Raw genomic sequence first — 23,502 nt, 5'->3', positions numbered from 1 at the left:
ATTCCTTTCAGTAATTTTATAATAATATTCACACAAAGCCAAATGAACAGGTCATACTGAAAAGTGGTTTTATTTTCAACACAGCAGGTTCATCCTGTTTCATTTCCTTATGTCACACATACTTAAGGTGTTGCCAATGACAGCACGGAACACTGAGTGAGGCCATCACCCTTTTTAGTTAGACAACACACTGGTACAGAGAAGTTCCTATATGCTTCATTAATGGTATGTTGTCTTGCATTGATTATCGTTTTAGTTCGCATACACAGTCTAAATCATTAAAGACTTTGACCCCAATGCATATACTGGATGAAAACGCTCATCAAACAAAGGACCCGAAATAAGTATTTTTCACGTGGATCAAAAAGTGTGATTTTCTAAAGAAGAGCATAAAGACAAGATAGAGAAAAACCATTTACAAAAAACTTGAATCTTCATAAACTTGGCTGACCTGCTTACCGACTTTATATAGGAACACAATTCTTAACATTACTAAATATAAGGCCACAAAACTCAAACGATTCAACAAAAGTTGCAAAGTTGACACTGAATGTAAATACTGGAGTGTTTTATTTGATAGGTTGATAGTGTACTTTGTACTGACCCCATAACAGTGTCCATGTCCACACATAAACACTGTTTTGACGGTAACATCTGAAGTTTGCTGGTATTAGTGGTAGAAGGATGGCTTTACTGCAGTTTGACAGTCATATCTTACTGTGCTGATAAACCTTTATAAATACAACACACTGATTGATTGGTTAACTTTGTGTGCTCTGAATACACTGTAACTATACAGACAGATAAATAAATAAGTTGTCAAATAATAATTATTGCAGTCATTCCCAAATACATGAACATTCAACAATACTTTCTTTAGCTATCCTTTTGTTGTATTATGTTGTTAAAAGATCATTCAAATAAGAAAGTAAGGGAATAAAAGTAGAGCAACATGATGTTATTTGACTCATAACTTAATCCGGAAGGAAGCCAGAAGACAGGCAGAAATAAAGTACCTGTACACTTGTGTGCACAAGGTTTGTGTTTCAGCGAGTGTTCAGATAATTATGATAGCAAGACTGGTTGCACAATGACATCACAGACCTTATGCAACTACAAAATTGAAGTATTTACTGACACTATCTATTGTTAACAATTTAGGCATGTAGCTTTTTACTGAGACTATTACAACTTTAAGCAGTGCAGGTAAGCCATGCACTTCCAGCAACATCAGGAAAGAAGTGCTGCACATTCTCCTGATCACTGTGGAGACATGGGAGTGCATGCAGCAATTCGGCCAATTTCACGACAGCTCATGCATGTAGTAGACTGACAAAGAGTGAAGGCAGAACTTATTATTGAAAGAGTTTGGCATGTGATGTATGATTGTTTCCAAATCCACCTAAACCACCATTTAATACATTAGCACACAACACTACCATCTAATACACAAAAATTAACATATTATGCATACATACTATGCACATACAAACACCTATTGCTCTGAATAAAGAAAAGGTGGTAAAAAAAAAGCATAATAGCATTGTATTTTCAGTCACTCCAATGGCATGGAGAAAGAAGAAAACTGTGCAAGTTACATCAACATGAACTGACATTAGCACTACTCACTGGTGACCAAATAGAGCAAAAACATTCAAAAAAACAGCAACAAAATATTTGAGGATGTATGTTTTAGAAGTCACGCTATTTTTCACTACTTTGTGTGTCTTACACTAACATATACAATGATGAAGCAGAAGGTGGACATGGGAAAAGCAGAGGTGTGTACCATGCTTGCGGTATGATAGTCAGTTCACAGTAAGCCCTCTAAGAATCTAGAAAATAACTATCAATCACTCATTTGGAAAAAATATGTAACAGACAAAATCAAAACAAACTCAAACTAAAATCTCTACCCGGCGAACTTACCCATAACCCGACCCGCCCTGCCACCCCATCATCCACACCCTCTGTCATTCTATCCACCTTTTCCCAAAACCAAACCCCCGATACCCTGTAGAGGTGTCTTGCCTATCTCCTTCAGGTCTCCTCCTCACTTCTTGTTCTTAAGCTGATTGGCCAGCCAGTCAAGGCCCTCGTAGAGACCATCCCCACTAGTGGCGCAGGTGGCCTGGATGTACCAGTTGCGGTGGCGCAAGGAGTGTAGGCCCAGCTTGTCTGTGATCTCTGCTGCATTCATGGCATTGGGCAGGTCCTGGTAGAGTCAGACAGTGTTCAGTGTTAGATGTGGGAGACCTACCCACTAATCATTCATCATTCATCACTAGTCATTCATTCACCTGTCTATTCAATCTTTCATACATGAATAGATGCAACTACTCGCTCATTCATTCAGGACAGGGTAGTGTAGATATGGATGGGTTCACAAGTAGTTACACTAAAGGGCAGTTTGGGTTGAAGTGTGAGGGAGGGGTCTGATTTGTGTAATCTATTCAGATGTAGGGTGGAAAATTAAGCTGGGGAGATGGGGGGTCTTGTCTTGCCTGCTTGTTGGCGAACACCAGCAGCACGGCGTCCCTCAGTTCATCCTCTGCCAGCATCCTCATCAGCTCCTCCCTCGCCTCATTCACTCGCTCCCTGTCATTACTGTCCACCACAAAGATCAGACCTAAGAAAGAGAAAGGTAGAGATGGATAGAGGAGACAGGGGCTTATGTGTAATAGAAAATGGGTTGCTCCTTGTTTCAATCTGTATCCACACAACCTTGAAAGTGTTCAGTGTGTTTGTGATTGGTCAACGCTGCTTACCCTGTGTGTTTGTGATTGGTCAATGCTGCTTACCCTGTGTGTTTGTGATTGGTCAACGCTGCTTGCCCTGTGTGTTTGTAATTGGTCAACGCTGCTTACCCTGTGTGTTTGTAATTGGTCAACGCTGCTTACCCTGTGTGTTCTGGAAGTAGTGTCTCCAGAGGGGACGGATCTTGTCCTGGCCACCCACGTCCCACACAGTAAAGCTGATGTTCTTGTATTCCACCGTCTCCACATTGAACCCTTACAAAAATGAATATAATAATAACTAATATGAGACTAAATATGAGACACTAAGCCAAGCATAAGCTCTAAATTACAGAATTGTATTGATTTTTCAGAACTCCAACAGCCGTTATAAAATGTCCAGGCTAACTGCAGGAGTAGCTACTGGCTAGAAATGTGATGTAACAATAATAAAGTATGCATTTAGCAAACAATTTTATTTAAAGATACAGTACATCCTAAGCTATACCATGATTAATATGTAAGTAGGAGTATTATATTAGCCTTAATATGGACATACCGATAGTAGGAATTGTGGTGACTATCTCTCCCAGTTTCAGTTTGTATAAGATAGTCGTCTTTCCTGCTGCGTCTAGGCCCACCATCAGAATTCTCATCTCCTTCTTCCCAATCAGACTCTTCAGCAGATTTCCAAAAATGTTCCCCATGATAGAGACTGTGATCCTTTCTTTTTATGAATATGCAAGAAATGTTTGGTAAGGACTAATAGCAGTGTCCAATAAATGTCAGACTGGCTTTCAGCTGCCTTGTTCGTCCAATCTGGGATCGAATCAGGAGAAACAGCTGAAAAGGCATGAAAAAATTATAGTTAGACTACTTTACTAATTGTTGTTAATTTATGGTGTTCTGTTTGATGGTGGCAGTTGATTAAGGCCCTTTCTGTGTCTCCAATGATTTAGGTGATGATAAATGATCACAGTCCCAAAAATGCTTTGTCATTTTTCTGTTTTAATCGTTGTCTCTTACATATCTGGGAGATTGGAAATCACACAAACACCAACATCCGCCTAGTCCTACACTCCCTTTTCACGTCAAGTCAAAGGAGCAGACTTCAATAAATCATTCATGGATTGTTTGTGAGCTATTATTGGTTCTCCCCTTCACACACAGACATATTGACACAACTGGGGCTTAAATTAGTATCAAAAATTGTCATTAATGTAGAACCAGACTCATACACCCGTGCACCAACAATACATACTAAAGTAATATTTAGACACACACCACAGAGAGGGAGGGGAGAACTATCTGGAGCCATGTCTTCAGGCTGGAGCACAATCTGTTCATCTGTATCTGTCCTCCACATCAACCCCCCAGAATGTGCTACCAGCAACCAGAATGAGCGTCCACCTCCAGGACACATAGAAGACAAGTCTTCCATAACCTACACAATACATACTACGTTGTGCTTTCCACACATACATTTGGATGGTGGCATACATTTGCAACTTGCAAGTATCTGGGGGCTTGAGAGACTTTGACTGGTGAACTATCCTATGACACCTTTCAAATGGCTTCTAATTTATAGACCAATTTTGGTATTTGAGATAATTGGTTTCTACAATATTCAATTGATTGTAATGTTCAATAAAGGTTCCCCGAGACCCCTGTCCATGGTCCTGACAGGGGGCGCAACACCTGATTCCCCCTCTAGCTAACTTTGCCCTTTAATCATCAACCAGTAATATTGTAAATATTTGATTAATAACTTCCCTTCATTCATTTCCATTGTGTTTTTAAAATAGACGACTATCAGTTTAAGAAAAGTGGATTATGTAGGCTAGTGCTAGCTCCACAGCGTCTTGAAGTCCCACATGACATTCAAACTCCAGGCTTACACTGTCCATAGGCGGCTATAATGATCGAGTATGGCAATGCGTGAAAAGACGAAACGGTACACTATGACATTCTAGTAAGCCGTTATCAATAGCAGTGGACCGCATCACCACAATAACTGGGCCCACGCTAAAATGGCACCAAGAATTTACCACGAAATAGCTCAACCACCTATTGTTGTGAAGAAAACCCAAGCATGATCTGTTTTTTATTTGTGTTTTTTTGCAATAATATATAAGCAGGGAACGCGCGCAAGAAGACAGCGCGAGCATACTACAAGTCATGATAATATCCACCCCCATTCATTCGCCATGCCAGCTTGCTACATCAAGCCAGGTCTTCATGTCTGGACAACAGTACGGCATAATACATATCAAAACGCTGTTCAAGTGTCTTTCAGAGAGTTGACTAATTTACACTTTATAGTTTTTTTTCTTCTATTTTACAAATTCGTGTCAGCATCTTTACTCACCGTCAGCGCTGAAAGGAACGACTCGTATTCGGTAAAAACGAAATCTCACGATATCCTGCAATTTGCCTGCAAACCATTCTCGCGATACCTAAGCACCTTTACAGTAAATCACTAGTTGTAGTTTATCGGGAATAACTTTGATTAATGAATTTACCAGACTTTTTTTTTTTTTTACAGATTGTAAAACATTCAATGAACTTTTCCATCTGATGCCATCCACTAACACAGAATAGTGTCAGAAAAGTTTAGTTAAGACTTCATGGTCTATGATCTGTACAGCTGGCCCAAGGATCGAAAAGCAGGTGATTCGATTTCGAGAACCAGTTGCTAAAAAGTCGGCTGTTTATTAAGGACTGTTGAATCACTGGAGGTCTCCTATATGTTGCACGGTGGTGCTAGCAAGATTTCTCCGTCGATTTACTCAAGGAGTCCTGAGGCATCTTATTTATTGTAGCCGAAACCCATCTCAAGTATTCAACCTAGAAGAAATGGAAACAAATTGAGTTGGAATGGACATACTCCACAAACATTTGCCCCAAGATACATTTCCACCCTTAACCCTAAACCTGATGAACATTTTCCCTTAAGGGATATCATTGTGCAAATTACAAAACATACAGTAGGTATCTGGCGATCTTTGTTGATTCTACTTCTCACACATACCAGAGAATGTCTAATATGAGGAGAACTGCCACTCATAGGAAACTTCCAGGTTCTGAACTGGTTGCAGTTCCACTCTAGTTCCTAATGAGGGCACTAACGAGCAAGTGCAGAATGAATTTAGGTATATGGAGCTATACCCCTCAAAATTCACTTTTCTCAGGATATAGTTTTTTGTCTAGTAATTTGAATTCTGAATTCGAAAGGGGAGGCAAAAAGAAATACACACTGCTTGGTGTTAAAAAAATGTAGTTTCTAAAAAGCCTTTAAAAATGTCAATGGCGCCATACACATCATACGACCAGAGATAATGCCTAGTCAGAGCCTCAAATCACCGGTCCTGGGTTTTAGTTTCATTGTCAGGTGAAATAGAAACGGCTGGGTGCTCATGTGTACTGTAGCTGGAGCAGCACACTACTAACCCACAAAAATTCATATATGAATAATTGCATCCCACCTTTACTGACAGTACTGCAACTAAATCTGTGGAGGTCTTTCGTAGCCTACACACAAAGTAGGATGCTGATTTCCTCCGTCGGCTTTTTGTTCACAAAATGAAATGAGTACACATACCATAGTGTTTTGGGTCGTCTCTTCAAGGCTAGGTTTTTCAGCTACATTCTTTTGTAGTCTGAAACTGTACCGTTTGTCACAAGAAATCCCTTTTTGTTGTGGTTGTGTGTTCAACAAACTGTCGTTGAAGCCACAGATTTAGCTAAATCTGGTTGTTAGCTAGTAAAGCTGCAAACAGCGCAACAGGTAGCCTACCAGAGCAATGACATTTTATAACAATGATAATAACAATCAAATGACAACAAGTGTTTAAAAACAAACCAGTTTGAGGTAAATTACAGTTGAAATTACTTTCGAAAGAATCACTGTTGACGGCTGGCTGGGATTAATTTATAGCCAGAGAATGTCTAATATAGATACAGGGTGAGTCGTTGTTGCCTATAACACGCTTGCGTTCTGCTTATGAATGCTGATTGGTTAGTGAAGGACTGATACGACCAGAGCTCTTGCTTGATGGCATCCGAAGCGGAATCAGAATGTCAGAGCATTAGCAACATTAGCAACAACATTAGCAAGCCAAAACTCTTTCTAGCATGTGTATTGGCAGGGAGAGCCTAACCTCTCAGCTGTGTTGTTGATGCCCTGAGAGAAAAAAGTAAGTGACCAGAGCTTGCCGTAGCTCTGGTCGTATGATGTGTATGACGTCAATTACATTTTCAAAATCTTTTTAGAACAGAAAGGCGACTTTAAAAAAATCTAACAGCAAGCAGTGAGTATTTTTTTTGCCTCCCCTTTCGAATTCAGAATTCAAATTACTAGACAAAAAATTACATCCTGAGAAAAATGGATTTTTAGGGGTATAGCTCCATAGACCTCCATTCATTCTGCACTCGCTGGTTAGCGCCTTCACATGGAACTTCAACCAGTTCAGAACCCGGAAGTTTCCCGAGAGTGGCAGTTATCTCTATATTAGACATTCTCTGTGGATAGGCAAGCTTTGGTCTCTTCCTTTTCTCTCTTGAGGCATCCACAACACAGCTGACAGGTTAGGCTCTCCCTGCCAATACATGCTAGAAAGAGTTTTGGCTTGCTAATGTTGTTGCTAATATTGATAATGATCTGACATTCTGATTCTGCTTCGGATCCCATCAAGTGGGATCTCTGGTCGTCATCAGTCCTTCACTAACCAATCAGCATTCATTAGCAGAATGCTACCGTGTTATGGGCAACAACGACTCATCCTGTAAGAAATCGAAAGGACATAAGTACTCATTCATTCAACTTTTGACCTATAATACATGTTGAACATTCAAAAACTACAATCAAATCGGAGATTTCTCAACGACAATCAGGCAAAAGAGACACATTTAGCCGTTTAGCTCCATAGACTCCCATTCAGCATGCACTCGCTCGCGATCACCCCCATTGGAACTCTGGTGGAACTGCAATCTAATTTGGTACAATGGGGCTACAATGCGGAGTGGACAGGCTCTCCTTAAACAGCCAGTCTGCACATACTCCTTCACTAATTGCTGCCCCCGTGCGCCACTACATAGCAAGTGCAACAATGTGTTCATCTATCACAAGGGACTTCTGGGATGCTGGCGGAATGTTTGAGGCGGTCTCGGGCGACCCAGGTGTTGCAACAACGTCCCCAGGTGTTTAGCACCGTTATCAACTGATTATTATAACACATCAGCCTTAACTGGCTTCAAGCCTTTTTTGTTAGGCCTATCAGAATTTGAGTTGGCCAAATTATTTGTGCCCTTGGTCTGTTCAAAGTGACTGTAGAGCTGAGAAGTACAGTACTCAAGGAAGTTGGTCGGCGTTGGGCAGCTTCAAAAGTTTGATTTAGCTACAATGAAAGCAAGGACTGTATTTTTTCTACTCTTGCTCGCTGCAATAGTTTTTGTTGGGGCACAAGACGGCGAAACTGAACAAAATGTTGTGGAAGAATTATTGGTGGAGACCTTGGTGAGTTTTTAAAATAGAATTTCTCTTTAAATTATTGAAATGTATTTGATAAATTTAGCGATCAAGCAGTCATTATTGCACATAGGTTAGGCTACGCGTATTGTCAGATAATATTGACACAATTTAACAACTGGATTATGTATCCATAATGTAAATACCTATTTATAATTTGAAAACCATAACTCGAATGAATGTATCGTTCGCTCGTAGCCTACTTGTTTACGTATTCTGTTCTCTCCAGGTGAAACCCGAAACATGTTCTGTGTTGTCAGAAATGGGAGATACGCTTCAAATCCACTACACGGTAAGAAAACTGAGAGAAACTAGTTGTAGATGTTCACATCATTTTTTCTATTAAAATTATTTTCCCTTTAAGTGAACTATAGGCACGCCCTGTCGTAGGCTACTTCAGGCTACGCAATCGAAAGCGTTTTGGGCCATTTATATGAGCAGCCTAAGCATTTAAATTCGTGCTAATCTAAATGAGGCTATATTTAGGCAAAAATATATAATGCATAATTGCTGCTGCTGTGTTCTAAAAAGGACGTTGTTGTCTATGTGGCACGGAACCATGTGCACACTGCCTTTGGTTTAGACTACAAATCCAGCTGTTCCAATTGAATAGACCATTTGAGGGAGGGCAGATAAAGCGCATGCTAAATATAAAACTGTTTTGTTGTTTTTTGTGAAATATGAAACGTTTGTCATTGTGCCTGTGTCGATACGTTGCTATCCTCAATAAAAGCGACACGTTTTATGCATGCCAGACATTCTACTTTGCAATGCAATGGGAGGTGCAACACGTCAGCACTTTGTCAGAAGGGAAGTAGTCCAAAGGGCTCTCTCGCCTCACGGTCTGTTATCGACTCAGATATTAAGAACCTCGTTTCCTATACTTAACTACATTGCTACTGTAGAAAACATACATGAATATTTAGTTTGTCCTTACGCAGACGCTTCAATATTTTCTGAAAGTGTAGCCTAATCAGTCGTTTTATTGTGTAATTTGTATTGTCTAAACTTGATCTGTTTGAACAGGGTAAACTGATGGATGGCAAAGTGATAGACTCATCACTGTCCCGGGACCCCCTTGTTGTTGAGTTAGGGAAGAGGACTGTCATCCCTGGTAACATTTTGGTTTAAATGTAGCAGATGAAAATGTTTATTGTGAGGGGGAAAATGTACATTGTTATTATTGTATTATTGCAATTTGGTGATTTCATTGTATATATCATATTCTTAACAGGTTTGGAGCAGAGCCTGGTGGGCGTTTGTGAAGGGTTAGTAATGTCACAATTCTGCTGCAGGACAGTTTATCTCCTATATATATATACTGTGTATTGTAACATAAAAACATCGAATTTGTGACATTCCCCAGACAAAAAGTCAAGGCCACTATTCCATCTCATCTTGCCTATGGAAAAAGAGGATACCCTCCCACTATACCTGGTCGGTAACATTCCTACAGTCACTCTATATCACTAAATCAAATACTATCATGACTAAAGATTTGTTCTGGTTGCCTTAGGTGATGCTACACTAGAATTTGAGGTGGAGGTAGTCTCCTTGACCCAGCAAACTCCATGGCAGAAAATGGTGAATGATGTGTTCCCCTTGGTGTGTCTGGGCCTGGTGCCTACACTGCTAGGCTTGGTGGGACTTTACCTCTATAACAAGGCCAAAGCCCCGCGACCCAGCAAGAAGAAAGCCAAGGACAAGAAGAGCAAGAAGAAGTAAAGCAAAATAGGAATATTATTTAAATAATAAAAAAAAGTATTATAACGTAAGCATGAATGTTTTTGGTTTTATTTGGAAGGTGCTTATAAGATGTTATGTTTGCAAATAAAATTTGTGATAGAGTTTCTAACATATTCACAGTTCATCGTTTCCATGTGGTCACCACATGACCCATATAACACATATACCCAGTCCATGTATGTTACTGATCTGAAGGAGAAATGATGCACAACATGGGCACTATCTTGGGGCTGTCCCTTTACAGTATACGCTGCACTACATGTGAGGCCTCTATCACAGTGTGGTGCTTGCGTTGGCCATCCTTAGACAGATTGGAAATGAGTGTGGGCCTAGAGACCATGAGCAGGGGGTTGCGATGTCGTAGGATCTCATCACTAACAGATATGCCATCCAGATACTGACGCAGAAGGACTCTAAGGTGCTCATTTTCTTGGGTCATAACATCTTTCTCTCGCTCCAGGCACAGACGCTCCAGAAGAACTTTGTTGTAACGGTGCCAGAACAGCTCTAAATCAGAGTAGTTCTGCATTGCCTGGAAAATATGTTACAAAGATCGGATAAGGCATGTGGCTAATTTCTCACAATTAAAGTGACAATTATGTAACAATCATTGAGCACTGAAATGGTGTATGCTACAACCTTTGCCAGCTCCCCATGGGGGGTTTCCATAGCATGAGCCCTCGCCTGGTTTTGCTCCTCCGTGGTAAGAGAGGAGGTGTAGAAAGGAAGGACTTTTTCATGTTCAGTCTCCAGCTTCCGACACATCTCTGCCAGACGCAGCAGCTTTTCCCCCTAAACCACCATCAGTACACAAGACAGGTGGTGTAAGTAGAAATGACACAGCGCATAATATGCATATGGAAAGTTGGAGTAACTGAAACATGGGTTATTGGTGTATGAATGTGTGTGCACTTCTAACTATGTAGAACAATGTTTGCACATGCACGCAATGAGACGTTACACCTTAACTATGATGCCCTTCAGTTTCTTGGCCGCAGCATTGCTGTGGATGGTGAGGTTGGCAAGTTGGCTCCTCTCGGCTGTGCGAGCACGACTAAGTTGGGCCTTGAGATGGCGGGATTGCAGAGTGACCTCTTCCCGGGTGGCCCTGAGCCGCTGTGCAGCCACCTCACTGTCTTTCTGGGAGGAGCATAGCCTGGAGCGCAACATGGATATAAAGTCCTGGGGGAGGAAGTCAATGCAATTGGTATTAGACATTCACTATCAATCAACGAGACTTGACTAGAATGGCCAGAAAGTGTGCCTTGCCACATTACAGATTGTGTTGACCTGCATCTTTTGAAGCCTTCTCATCTGTGTGTCGATCTCCTGGGCACTTCGCTGGTCACGGGTGCGAAGCGACTCAAAGGCAATATGACGATCTTCCGTGGCCTCATTGTAGCTGCGCAGGGCCTGCTGGAACTGACACCACAGGTTCTCCACTGTTCCCTCCAGCTGGATCCGCAAGGCATGCTTCTCTTCAATATTCTAAAAGATGTGGTGCATTCAGGGTACAGGAGCAAAGTACAAGGTCTTTACATTTGTGAATTTTCTGTGGATAATGATCTGTTTGCGTCAGCCAGGCCATGACCTACCCTATTTTTGATGACATCTCTGGTGCTATGATAATCTTGTCGGGCTTCATTGTCCACCTCAGTGTAATGTTGCTCCATAGCAAAGGTAACATCCTCCAGGTAGGCAAACTCCTGCTGGTGCTGGGACAGGATATTCTCTCTGTAAAGCATACACAGGCAGCTGTGAGTTCACCTTCAGTCAGATATGGTGTTGAGTGAGAACGTTTTACTTTCTCCCACAGACTTCACCCACTACACATTACACAAATACCTCTCAGAGTTGAACTCAGAGCCCAGCTCATTCAAGCCACTGTTCCATTGCTGCTCAAGTGAAGCCAATCTGCCCTTCTGTAAGGCCAGCAGCCGGTCCACACACTGCAGGTGGGAGCGCAGGGCCTGGGCTGACTGCCTCTCTGCCTCACTCAGGTCACACACCAAGCACTAGTAAATGAAGACAGAAAGAGGAAATAAGTGACAATGAGACCCACAGAACAAAAACAGATCTAAAAAAAAAGTTTGTGGAAAAGCCTAAACATATAGGCCTATTTGTCTCACCTGGATGACACTGTCCTTTCGATCTAGCACCCTCTCAAAGGTTTGGCTAAGCACAGCAATGTCGCTACGCAGTTCAGTTGCTCGTGTCTGACGAAGAACAGCCCTCCATTGCTGTGTCAGCTTGTAAAGGTTTACTGCACTATTCCGCTCTTCCTTCTGCAGCTTATCCTGATTGCATGTGTAAAATAATGGACTTGATAACAATGTTCACAATACACATTAGAAATATCAAGAATTTCAGTCCAGAAATGTTGACCACTTTTTTTCTTTAAACTATGTCATGTCCTTACCTTGAGGAACTGAGTGAGCATGTCCTCTTTTCTTTTGGCCATCTCTTCCTCTGCTTGTGCCCTCTGCTGCATATATAGAAGCTTCTCCTCCTCTGTCATCCCTGCCTGCTTGCCACCTCCTTTTTTTGCTCCCTTCTTGGGCATGGTTTTCTGGCAGATTTGGTGTCACCTATGGTATCTGGCCTAAAGTAACTGATTCTGAAACTACACACAATAGCGCTTAAGAGTAGGCTACAACTAATGCATACCAGAAACCTTCAAAACAAGTGAACTGACTGAGCCAAGACGACAAGACTATTATTTTTACTGACCTTCACACAAGGGTTTCTCTACCTCCGCATTAATTGTGTGTATGGTCTGGTCTCCTAGCAACTACACAGCTACATACTAGCTAACAGCAATGTTATTTCTTATTTTTGGCCAGCACGTAGTATCTACGTTTTATATTATATATTTATTTCAAACTAATTTACATCTACAACCACTGGATGTAAATAACAAATATTTAGCTTGTTTCTGCCTAGTTTAGAGAGAGATTACGGTAAAAAAATAAAAATAAAAAAAAAAGAAGAAGAAGAAAATGTGAAGAACTACCACTTTCCTGCCTAATATCCTTCCGCAACTACAGACGTATTTATCATTTAATAATGACAATTTACGACAATATTGAGCGATTGTTTCACTTTAAAATTATATAGCACATTTTCATACATACATTAAATAAACAAAGACATTCAGATGTTTGGTTTTTATCCAGACCATTTTGAACGTAGAGCGTTGACCATAGATTATAGTTCTGCCTGCACTACCTTTTCCGGTCCTCTTTCCAACCTCCTGTCCAACATGGTGAGTGCATGGCAGAGACACTCGTGGCTCCAAAAACGAAATTATTCTTTAAATAGACGTTGTTGAAGAAGTGATGTCCCATAACTTAGTAATACTTTAAATTCATGATTATGGAGAACGTAGATAGGTGGACAATTCGGTATTTTTTAGGTAAAATCTACACTGACGGAGGGCAACGTGTACGCAAGCTAACTTGCTAATAAACTAGCTAGCGTAGCCTGTTTGCAATGAGCCTAATGTTAGCCATATTGGCTCAATTGCGTTAATAATTCGTTGAAACGTCAACATTAAGGCCAGATTAAAAAAAAACTGTAACGATGTAAATTGAAATTAAAATAAAACATCTTTGCATTTATCCTTTTCGTACTTCTATCATTAGCCTAATTCACAGCGGAAGCTTCCACTTCGGACGCATTTCTGGCTACACAGTACGCGATGATTGTAAATGTCAGGACGTTCAATTAGTGAAATTGCTCAACATTTGCTAAAATGTACAACTATTTTGTCACTGAATTTTTAATGTCCCATACTGTCTCTGGTTGCAATGATTTAGCGCCACAATACACAGAACCACGTTTGTAACACATTTTCATATCTGGAAATTGTTAGTAATGTCATTGTTAAAATTATTTAATTAGACTAAGAAGAGAAGGAATAACGGACGTGCCAAGAAAGGCCGTGGGCATGTGCAGCCCATCCGCTGCACCAACTGTGCCCGGTGTGTACCAAAAGACAAGGCCATCAAGAAGTTTGTCATCAGAAACATCGTTGAAGCTGCAGCTGTTCGGGATATCTCTGAGGCGAGCGTGTTTGACTGTAAGTAAACTTGCACAGGAGTAACTTGCATGCGATTAATGCGTCTTGGCTGCTTTTTTGTGGATGACATCTACAAAAAATCATCTGTTTTGTTTAAATACTTGTGTAATTGTAAGAAATTGACATGCGTATGCTTGAACATTTTCCATTTAATGGAATTTTTATGCTTAGTAAATGAGGTCCAGCTTGGAGAAGCTATGCACATGTATTATTTTGGCCTGTTTCCTTTGTCCTCCTGAAGCCTACGTCTTGCCCAAGTTGTATGTGAAGCTGCACTACTGTGTGAGCTGTGCCATTCATAGCAAGGTGGTGAGAAACCGCTCTTGTGAAGCCAGAAAGGACCGCACTCCACCCCCCAGGTTCAGGCCAAGTGTGAGTATTGTAAAGCACTATTCTGTTGGAAAACTGATCCAAAGTACCGGTTTATACATTAAATTGATATGCTCATAGACATAATGCGCAAGGCCATTTAAAGTATTATATTCGGTCCAAGTGCCAAATCAGACTTTTTTCTTTACAGGGTGGTCCACCGAGAGCTCCTCCAAAACCCATGTGAAGCAGATGTCTCGGAGAGGTTGTGACCCTGTGTGGGGGGAGGGAGAAAAACAAAACAAATAAATAACATCTTTACTAAATTCGCTTTTCATTCAGTGGTATCACAGGCTGCACAGCCAGTCCAGTAGTTTTTATTTGGATAGACTCTCCTTCAATACAGTACAAAACTTACAGTAGTTTAATCTTGATTACACAAATACATAATTACATTATGATACATGTAAAAAGGCTCTGCAGTAGTTAAAGCGATCAGTACCATTCAGAGGGGTAGGGGGGTAAAAGTTAGGGTAACAAAGCAGATAGTCAAGTCAAAGGGAACACAACACAGTGCAATAGAGAAACTTTGAAGAGAAAATCAACATTTAAAGGTAGTAGAAAAAGCCACACAAGTAACAAAATATTTTTTTTCTAAGCTTGGATGGATGTTGAAAAGAACAAGCTGTTTATTTGGGGGAGAAGCTACTTTTAACCGGAACCACTTGGACCGCAACTGAACTGCGGTCCATTGTAGCACAAACCCAATTCAGCCTGCTCGCCCTCTATTTTAGAAATGTTTGGCTAAAAGAGAACTTGCTTTAGAATAATGTACAATGAAGAACTAATTTTGTCAATTAAGCCAGTTGTCCAATTCTTGCAAATTCTTTTAAGTTACCTTTACCCTACAATAGCCACAGAAAACTGATGGGCCAGATGGTCATAAGACATGTGCAGGGACAGGAAAAATCTATTAGCAGATTTGGACCCGCATTACCATTGAAAGATTCCATCATAAAGGTGTCTTAATTCTTTGGCAGATACCAGTATGTGCATCACTTTGCATGCCATTTGGCTTTCAGAAAGATACAGAAGAAAGAATTTATGTAGATGGAAATGGTTGGGCATAGTTGATTGAATTAAATTTAGTGTCCCTGTGATATTTGGTCAGCTGTGTGAATTCAAGTAATGTCTGTGTAGTGACATTTTACAAACTGCTTGGAGAGTAGAATGATTAGAACCAGTCAAAATAATTGAATGCTTTTCCATGTGTAGTACATTAAGGAACAAAACAAACTATGCATGATGTAGTTTCAGTTTTTTAGAGCACACCAAGATTTAGGATCCAAACAAGTTGGGAGGAAAACCTTAGGCAAAAGGCACAATAGTAAAAATTTACAACACATACAAACTACACCAACAAGACAGGATTGTACCCGGGGTCCCATTTATCTGCTTATTTTTTATAAAGCATTATTTTCCTCAGATGTAAAGAGCTCTTGATGTGTATGCACATGAGTTGGGGAACATCACAAGCTTCTATTACAACCATCACATTGTCATGCAAATGCCAAGTAAATTATACATTATGGTAAGGGTAATATTTTACAATCACAATTTGTTGCTGGATTTGACAAACACGATGACGCAATTGTTCAATTTGTGATTCAATGTTTTTTCCCCCTATTTCCCCACTCAGTTTGACCTGTCCATGCTCCCCATTGCTGAACAGTCATTATGTGTCCATTGATAAGGCATAATGTTAAGAACAGCATTACAGATATTGAGGTTAATGCAACCAATTGAGTGCAACTATGCCTTGATATTGTGATGGAGAACATAAATGTTGTGATTGTTTTGTGGTCAATATTATGATATTGAGGATAAAATTAGTTTTGCTGCCCATTTCCACAAAATATAATTTTCTGGTGGCAAAATTACCTAATAAAAAAATCATATTTAGTTAGGATACATTACTGCACTTCAGGACCTTAGGAAACAAAAAGAAACATCACATGTTCAATATTCCCCACACCTACCTAAAAAGAGGCAATTGTCATTTGAGGTAAAACATTTTGTCATCACATTTGGAAATCTTGAGAAATGCTCCATAAACATGGCTTATCTGTTGTAGCTTTATAGCCTAACCCAGACAACCAACCAAGTTCATTTGTTATATGACCAGGCAGAAGGACAAACCAAGTCTAAAGCAGACCTTCTTGACCTACTGTCTCTTATGATTCTATTTACATGAAAATAATCCTTAGTTCATTTGATCATAGTGGTGCTGTAGAAAATACTGTTTACCATGATGGTAGATCATTGAAATAAGATTTTTGTGAATGTCAGTGCTGTAACTGGGAAACAAATACAGAGAATTGAAAGGAAAAAAAACTAAAACATTCCAAGTCAATTCTGTAAGTACATAACTTGTCAACCACCAAGGACTGTGGCCACATAACCACTTCACTCATACACATCATAGCAGCAGGTGGCGATTGTATGCACCTAAAACTCTTTGATATATGCCTAAAAGTGCTTCTTTTCCAACCTGTCACTTTTTCAAAGTTTATATTCAATTTAAATGTTCTTTAAAATTGTATAAATCAAACCTTGGGATAATATCGGGCATCAGGAATACCATGTACCATGTAATATATGTACTGTGGTCTGGGACAATCTATTATAAATTCTACATCTTGAAAATGACCAGCTATAAAACTACTGAACCATAAAGATGTGCTGGCTCTTAGTGCTGCATGCCCCCCTTAAGGGAAGTCAGTGTCATGAAAGGCACAATACAATGAAAAACATCTAAACTGCTTTCAGATCTCACTCGTAAATAACAGGGTATAATTTTGGTTTATCTCATCAAGCAAAGCAGACGGAAATCATGAATGGAAAAATTGTATTCCCCTTGTGTCTCACATTACTCCAACATAGTGGCAGTGGAACTCTTCTTTTGAGGAATGAGTATTTTTACAAACTGCACAGAGAAATGTGCAGGTCATAAATTAGTTTTTCTATAAAATAGTTTAATATAATCATCATATCTCGGCAGGTATCAGTGCAACAAAAGCAATCAGAGGAAACAAATACATACAGTACCCCATCCCTTCTCACATTCACACTCCTAAAACCCTTCAACTCACACTCATTTAACTTACTTGACGTCCAATAGACCACACACACACACACACAAACAAACAAACTTGAAAAGTGCACTCCTCATTTAATCCTTCTAATCATTTGACTTAGACCTGGTCTCCTGAGTCTGGTCTGCACCACAACTATCATTGAAATAAACAATCTAATGTGCATAATCTACACAACAGTGCTACTCATTAGGGCTCAATGTGTGTTTGGGAATTTACAAGATCTGTGAACAAGTGCTTTCCTAATGGGTATTAGTTAAACCAAAACATTCCAGAAAAGTAGCTTACTGAATAAGACTACAGATTTATCTTAACTGCATTACAAGCCACAAGCTTATCAAAGTGCACACTCTTGTTTTTTTGCATTAGCTAGTTTAAAGTGCATAAGAAAATAAATTCTAAAAGTCACAGATATAAATCACATTTGAGGAGTATCACTGTTTTGTGCACCAGGTTTGACCCTGGATAAGAAAGAGAAGGTAGACCACACCAGAGCAAGGCACTTCTGAGGATAAAAAAGTGCATTGACTCTTCATCTACTGACTAATAAAATCAATTCGAAAGTGCTTATCTTTTCTTTTAAGAATTATCCATAGCAAAAAGTGCAAAGTGGTGAGCCTCCTTTCCAGAATGACGCAATTATTAAATAACTATCCTATTTGGGGGTCAAAGTTTCCATAATAACAGTGACAAAGCCCATGTAAAATTCACTTTAAAAAGCAGTTTCATATTTCTATATCATCAATTTAACTTTCATGATTGTACAGTGCAGACCAAACCCAACCAGGTCCTTGTCTGAGTAAAAACAGCCCTAGGTAAAGCAGCCGTTTCAGGAGCCCTCCTCGGTCCTCAGCCCAGAAGGTGCTCACCACGTACAATGTGTGAGGAGAACTCGTAGCGGTCCTGGCTACGGTGGCCGCAGATATTACACTCGAAGGGCTGGCGGAAGCCATGGCAGCCCATGTGGATGGTGAACATGACGTGGTCCAGGAAAAGCACCCGGCAGTGTTCACAGCGGAAGGAACGCACAGCTCGTCCCTCCCCATCCACCACCCGGAATGCTTCCCTGGAGGTGGAGGAAGGTGCCATGGGTGATCCTGGGGCTGGGGGGAGGGCAGGAGGAGCAGGGCCAGCTGGGTGGCCCACCTCTTCCCTTTCCACATCCTTGTCTTTGGCGTGGCTGGGGCTGTGTTTGTCCCTGCCCCTGTGGTGCAACAGCGGAGGAGGCGGAGGGTGGTGGTTGGAGTGGAGGTGGTGGAGGTTGTGATGGTTGTTGTTGTTGTGGAGGGGCAGGGCCGGTGCTGTGCTGCTGTACACCTCATCCGGCATGCTCTCTGTGTCCGTTGAGTCCTGGCAACCATTGCTAGGTGAGGGGGCGTGACTCCGGCCTGGGGGCAGGTCTTCGTGGCCCTCAGCCGCCTCCCTGCCCCCAACACCTGTAGATCCAAGCCCCGCCCCAGCCCCTGTGCAGTCCAGCCTGGGCCCTAGAGGAGCCATGGGGGTGTGAGCTGAGCTAATGACTGGCCGGAGCTCCGACAGCCGCAGGGGTCGCAATGTGTCTGACCCACCTCCTCCGCCTCCCCCAGGCACTCCCAGGAATGCTCCTCCTAAGCCGGTGAAATGTGGCTGCTCCAGACCCCCATGGTGCGTCTCCCCATCTTTGTCAAAGGCAGCGCTCTGCTCGTAAGGTGTGTCTGCTAGTGTGAGACGTGTGTGCTTCTGTCCTGTGGAGCATGATACAGAGGAGGGCACACTTATTCTCATGACATAAGTCAAATGTTGCTATATCGTCATGTCAAGACATTCCAATTTAGGCAGACTGGATGGAACAAGAGTAGGAACCAGCTGAGAGCAGTACAATATAGTCTGCACCTACTGTACAAACACTGTCGTAAATGAGCCGTCTTGCTTTCTTGCTCACTTTCCAAATCCTAGTATGGTGCTCACCTACAAATTTCTGTGGTGTGGATCTCTTGCGCTTGGTGATGCTGTTGGCCAACCGGTCAATGAACGCCATCTTGTCTGAGGATGGCTGCATCAAAGAGTCGGGCATAAAATCTAGGTCCCTTAACTCCTCTCCTGCAGTGGGCACCACATACACAGGGATATGTTACATTTGCATATTACAGGTAATGTCTGTTTAGTTGGCATGTATTCCTCTATGTGAAATACAATACCTTGGTTGTGAGCATTGGGTGGCTGCGTAGTCTCCAGGCTCTGGAGGTAGCTGTGACAACGTTCACGGTGCTCCTCCAGGGTGCTCTGCTGCTTGTAGCTGCGACCACAGTAACTACACTTATAGGGCTTACCCACAGTGGGGGAGGACACTGGGGACAGAGAAACAGGGAGCACACATTATTATAAGGCACTCAGGGGGCTGGGAAAAACGACTTTGTGTCAATGAATGAATAAATCATGTGAAATGTGTGCGTGTGCATCCCTCTCACCCGAGTGGGTGCGGAGGTGGCCAGTTAGAGCATCTCTTCTGCGACAGGCATAGGTGCAAAAGGGGCATTTAAAGGGCTTCTCCCCTGAGTGCAGCTTAATGTGGCGCAGCAAGTTGCCCTTCTGAGTGAAGGAGGCACCACACTGATTACACTGGAATGGTCTCTCACCTGAAAAATAATTACACCCAATTAATCACTGTTTATATCTTAACCTAGTCATTCACACCAGTATGAAATTTCACTTCCCATGTTAGCTCACTCAAAATACTATGAATGACTCTAAATATGAACCTTGGTTGATTTTAAAATAATGTATACAAGTTACAAGTAACATTGCTAATGTAAATAATCTAGGCCTATCCTCTTCAGGGACAACTTTGAAACCTCACTGGCTTTACATTCAAATGATAAATTAGTCAGTCACCTGTGTGGCTGCGCTTATGCACCATGAGGACATTGGGGCCGATGCAGATCATTCCACAGATGTCACACTTGAGCTTCCCGTTAGGCAGCCTGATGGCACCGGCTGGCATTAGCTCTGGACTGGCATGATCCCTGTAGCCTCCTCCGCCTCCTCCTGTTTCTCCTCCCTGGTCAGAAGCTCCCTCCTCTGCCCGATCTCCCCTCTCGTCCACTAGACCAGCACCACGACCCCCCTCCTCATCACTGTAAAGCTCTACCTTGATGGAGTTAGCTAGAGATGGGGAGAATATTCAGGAAAAATGAGAGCTGAATTACACATCTCTGGCTTGATGAAAGTAGAACACAAAACATCTATATAGCTACATTTTGACAGGTATTGATATTGACAATTCAGCACTCACCACTAAGAGAGCGGGCAGGGGAGGTGTGCTGGCTGTTTGGGGTGCTTACTGTTGGACCCCCAAGGGCCCCTGAGAACTCCCTCTCCATTGAAGAATCTCCACTGCCTGTAGTCCACAGCAGACACAGTACACAGTCTACACATGTTCTCACTGCCCTCGTTGTTACACGTACACATCAAAACAAAACAGCAGACTGTTCTTTCCATGCATTCATCACTGTCGTGTTACCTGACATGTAGGATCGGCCATTGCAGTCGTCAGCATCCATGCTCACACAACCTGTATGCAAAGGAAACAAGAAGGTTAATATAATAAATTCATTTAGTAGAAGCTGTATCCAAAGAATTCCTTTAGTAGACGCTGTATCCAAAATACAGTACGTCTGTGTGTGTGTGTGTGTGTGTGTGGAGGGGATGTAAACCTGTGAACTCTTTAGCAACAGTCAACTGAGCTATCCCTCTCCCAATTTATTGATCATAGTTTAGTTGACTATTATGTTTGACCTGATCGAATGCTAAAAACAAGGTGAAGAAGTTACACTTGCCAAACTGCGCGTTTTACATACTTTTTTTTTTTTTTACAATTTTCCCAATGTTAATTAAGGAGCCAATTATACAACCTAGTTATAAAATGCCGATAAATTGTTCAAACGTGCTGGGTTACCCTTGACATTTTCCCTGGTTAGCGTTACATAGGTAGCTACATAACAGAGGTTAATTATTATACACCAGCGGAGCATGCACCTGTAAAATATATTAATAGCCGCAACAGCCTGGGTCAGCTAGCTAGCTAGCTGGGTATGTTGGTGTTGTGTTTAGCAGCTTACGCGCATGCTAACTCTCTAGTGCTGTTGGCTAGCTGGCAAGCTAACAAAGTGGTTAGCAAGTTAGATAGTAATTTAACATGGCAACTGACAATATCAACACAATATAATGAGTAAACACTGCTTTGACTGTCGAACTATAAGGAAGTAACTGATATTTTATAGTGACTGTATAATGGTACCTTCTGATTAGCTATATAGCTAGCATGTACGTTATGTAGCTAGTAGTGGCTAGCCTGCAACGGGAATAATGTTTCTTACAGTGGTTGCTATGGCACCCACCGCCCAGAAAATGCGCTAAGGCTAGACAGCTAATCAGTCGGCTAGCCTCTCTGTCAGATAGCATCACCAGACATAAGCTTAACATTACAAACACTCTAACTGAGTCGTAAGTTAGTTAATCTATATCATAATGACGTGACTTCTTTCAGATTTCCTTACCTTTAATGATAGGCCTCGTCTCTATGATTTTATGTTTCTGGTTCTTCGCTTGTTTTCTCTTGCGACGACAGCATCTCCCGGCAGCGTTCACCTCGAATTCTAAACAATTTCCGGTCCGCGAAATACCGGGATACAGACCCGCTACATCCAACGCCAATCTCCCATAACAGAGAATCCAGAATATAACGTTTTCAGAAGTATAATGGCTGTGAGGCCTGTCGATAAGGGCAGTACATCACGAAAGTGAACAACTTGTTGCATACAACACCATCTGTCACTGTGCTGTGGCATCTTCTTCAAATTAAAACTATTTTCCCAGCTCCCAGTAGGCTTACACGTGCTAAATAGATTTTTAGACGTACTGTTAGTAACAGTGTTACACTGTTTTTTGTGAGTTCCGTTCATATAGGTGAGCACAGCAGTGGCGCTGTCAAAGATAACTTAGGCAACTTAACATAACCTATGATTTACGCAATAATTTTTATATCTGACATTTATGAGTTTATTCTGTTGGAGGAAAGAAAACAACAAAAAAACAGTAGGTCTACGTGAGCGATAATATACTTTAAAAGCAGTCACAAATCCTACACCTGAGGCTGAACTGTTTTATGCCAGTAGATGTCACTGTTACATGAAAGTATGTGCATGTGTGCGTGCGTGTTCGTGTGTGTGTGTGCAGGCCCGGTCCTTCCTACAGGCGACATAAGCAGCAGCCTCTGGCGGCATGAAGAAGGGGGCATCATTTTCCGAAGTGCATCCATTAATTATTCGTCCCGCACAACCGGGGTGCCAGACGCCCTCTGCTATCTCAAGGGTTAAGTGTAATTGGTCTTCCACAATATTAATTCCACAAACTGTAGGTAGAACCTATGAAGTTTGAAAGTAAATCCAGGGGACTGAATTCGGTGGGAGAATGGCAGTAGGCCTAATCTGTGACCTGCAGGATGCCACCTGTGTCGATATCATTCAACAGCTTCATAGGGAAAGCCAGAATGTCACGTGCAAAATATTAGCATTCACTGGTGGCTACAAAGTTGTTAAATGAGTGCATCACCTGTCAGTGTGTTTCTCCATACCTACATCACAAAGCTTGTAGTGCATAGCCTCCCACACTGCACAAGATGTCAAATGAACGGCTTGATAGGTAGGCCCTAGAGTATTTTTTTATACATAGATGTCAGGTGATACACGTTGATAGTAAGACTCTGCCATCTCGAGTTTTTAATGAAATTTTCAGTAACGTAATATAAAATTGGTATAACATTTGCGGTACTTTGGGATACTTAAATATTTAATTAAATCACAATTTAATGAATTCCTTCTAGTAAAATCCTACCGAAGTGTTCTTGACCAGTCTCTTTCACGCCCACCACCCATAACAAGAGGCGGCGCAGTAGCCGGTTGGTTTGCTATT

General features: G+C 41.5%; 5 protein-coding genes across 6 annotated transcripts; 2 read left to right on the top strand and 3 right to left on the bottom strand.

Annotated features, from left to right (window-relative positions):
- Positions 1-72: 72 nt before the first annotated feature.
- Positions 73-9,276, bottom strand: arf3b (ADP-ribosylation factor 3b). The gene is made up of 6 exons (XM_084705436.1): positions 8,466-9,276; positions 5,104-5,582; positions 3,295-3,578; positions 2,901-3,011; positions 2,505-2,629; positions 73-2,215 (listed from the first exon to the last, which is right to left on the bottom strand). The coding sequence occupies exons 3-6, from the start codon at positions 3,440-3,442 to the stop codon at positions 2,054-2,056; spliced, it is 546 nt and encodes a 181-aa protein (XP_084561562.1). The 5' UTR covers positions 3,443-3,578; positions 5,104-5,582; positions 8,466-9,276; the 3' UTR covers positions 73-2,053.
- fkbp11 (FKBP prolyl isomerase 11) lies at positions 7,859-10,037 on the top strand. Its single transcript, XM_084705435.1, has 6 exons — positions 7,859-8,250; positions 8,492-8,554; positions 9,289-9,376; positions 9,497-9,530; positions 9,629-9,699; positions 9,779-10,037. Exons 1-6 carry the CDS (start codon positions 8,137-8,139, stop codon positions 9,985-9,987), a joined length of 579 nt encoding a protein of 192 aa, XP_084561561.1. The 5' UTR covers positions 7,859-8,136; the 3' UTR covers positions 9,988-10,037.
- A 19-nt stretch (positions 10,038-10,056) lies between these two features.
- Positions 10,057-12,982, bottom strand: drc2 (dynein regulatory complex subunit 2). Its single transcript, XM_084705434.1, has 9 exons — positions 12,739-12,982; positions 12,428-12,631; positions 12,138-12,305; positions 11,854-12,023; positions 11,604-11,742; positions 11,299-11,496; positions 10,972-11,190; positions 10,648-10,800; positions 10,057-10,540 (listed from the first exon to the last, which is right to left on the bottom strand). The coding sequence occupies exons 2-9, from the start codon at positions 12,569-12,571 to the stop codon at positions 10,247-10,249; spliced, it is 1,485 nt and encodes a 494-aa protein (XP_084561560.1). The 5' UTR covers positions 12,572-12,631; positions 12,739-12,982; the 3' UTR covers positions 10,057-10,246.
- A 147-nt stretch (positions 12,983-13,129) lies between these two features.
- On the top strand, positions 13,130-14,724 carry LOC146272845 (small ribosomal subunit protein eS26-like). The gene is made up of 4 exons (XM_084705437.1): positions 13,130-13,273; positions 13,912-14,089; positions 14,331-14,461; positions 14,610-14,724. Exons 1-4 carry the CDS (start codon positions 13,166-13,168, stop codon positions 14,643-14,645), a joined length of 453 nt encoding a protein of 150 aa, XP_084561563.1. The 5' UTR covers positions 13,130-13,165; the 3' UTR covers positions 14,646-14,724.
- Positions 14,725-15,706: 982 nt separating this feature from the next.
- On the bottom strand, positions 15,707-22,384 carry LOC146272844 (zinc finger protein Eos-like). Of its 2 annotated transcripts, none has more exons than XM_084705432.1 (8): positions 22,089-22,384; positions 21,053-21,103; positions 20,825-20,929; positions 20,425-20,694; positions 20,001-20,168; positions 19,731-19,880; positions 19,501-19,632; positions 15,707-19,277 (listed from the first exon to the last, which is right to left on the bottom strand). In XM_084705432.1, exons 2-8 carry the CDS (start codon positions 21,090-21,092, stop codon positions 18,403-18,405), a joined length of 1,740 nt encoding a protein of 579 aa, XP_084561558.1. In that variant the 5' UTR covers positions 21,093-21,103; positions 22,089-22,384; the 3' UTR covers positions 15,707-18,402. The 2 variants fall into 2 exon arrangements, with proteins under 2 accessions (XP_084561558.1, XP_084561559.1); XM_084705433.1 differs by lacking the exon at positions 22,089-22,384 and adding an exon at positions 21,830-21,900.
- Positions 22,385-23,502: the final 1,118 nt, after the last annotated feature.

The sequence above is a fragment of the Hypomesus nipponensis genome, chromosome 9 (genome assembly GCF_054491055.1).
Source record: "Hypomesus nipponensis isolate SF chromosome 9, ASM5449105v1, whole genome shotgun sequence".
In the NCBI taxonomy this organism is placed as follows: Eukaryota; Metazoa; Chordata; class Actinopteri; order Osmeriformes; family Osmeridae; genus Hypomesus; species Hypomesus nipponensis.
The sequence above is the reverse complement of the archived record's forward strand: the minus strand, read 5'-3'. Positions and strand labels throughout refer to the sequence as shown.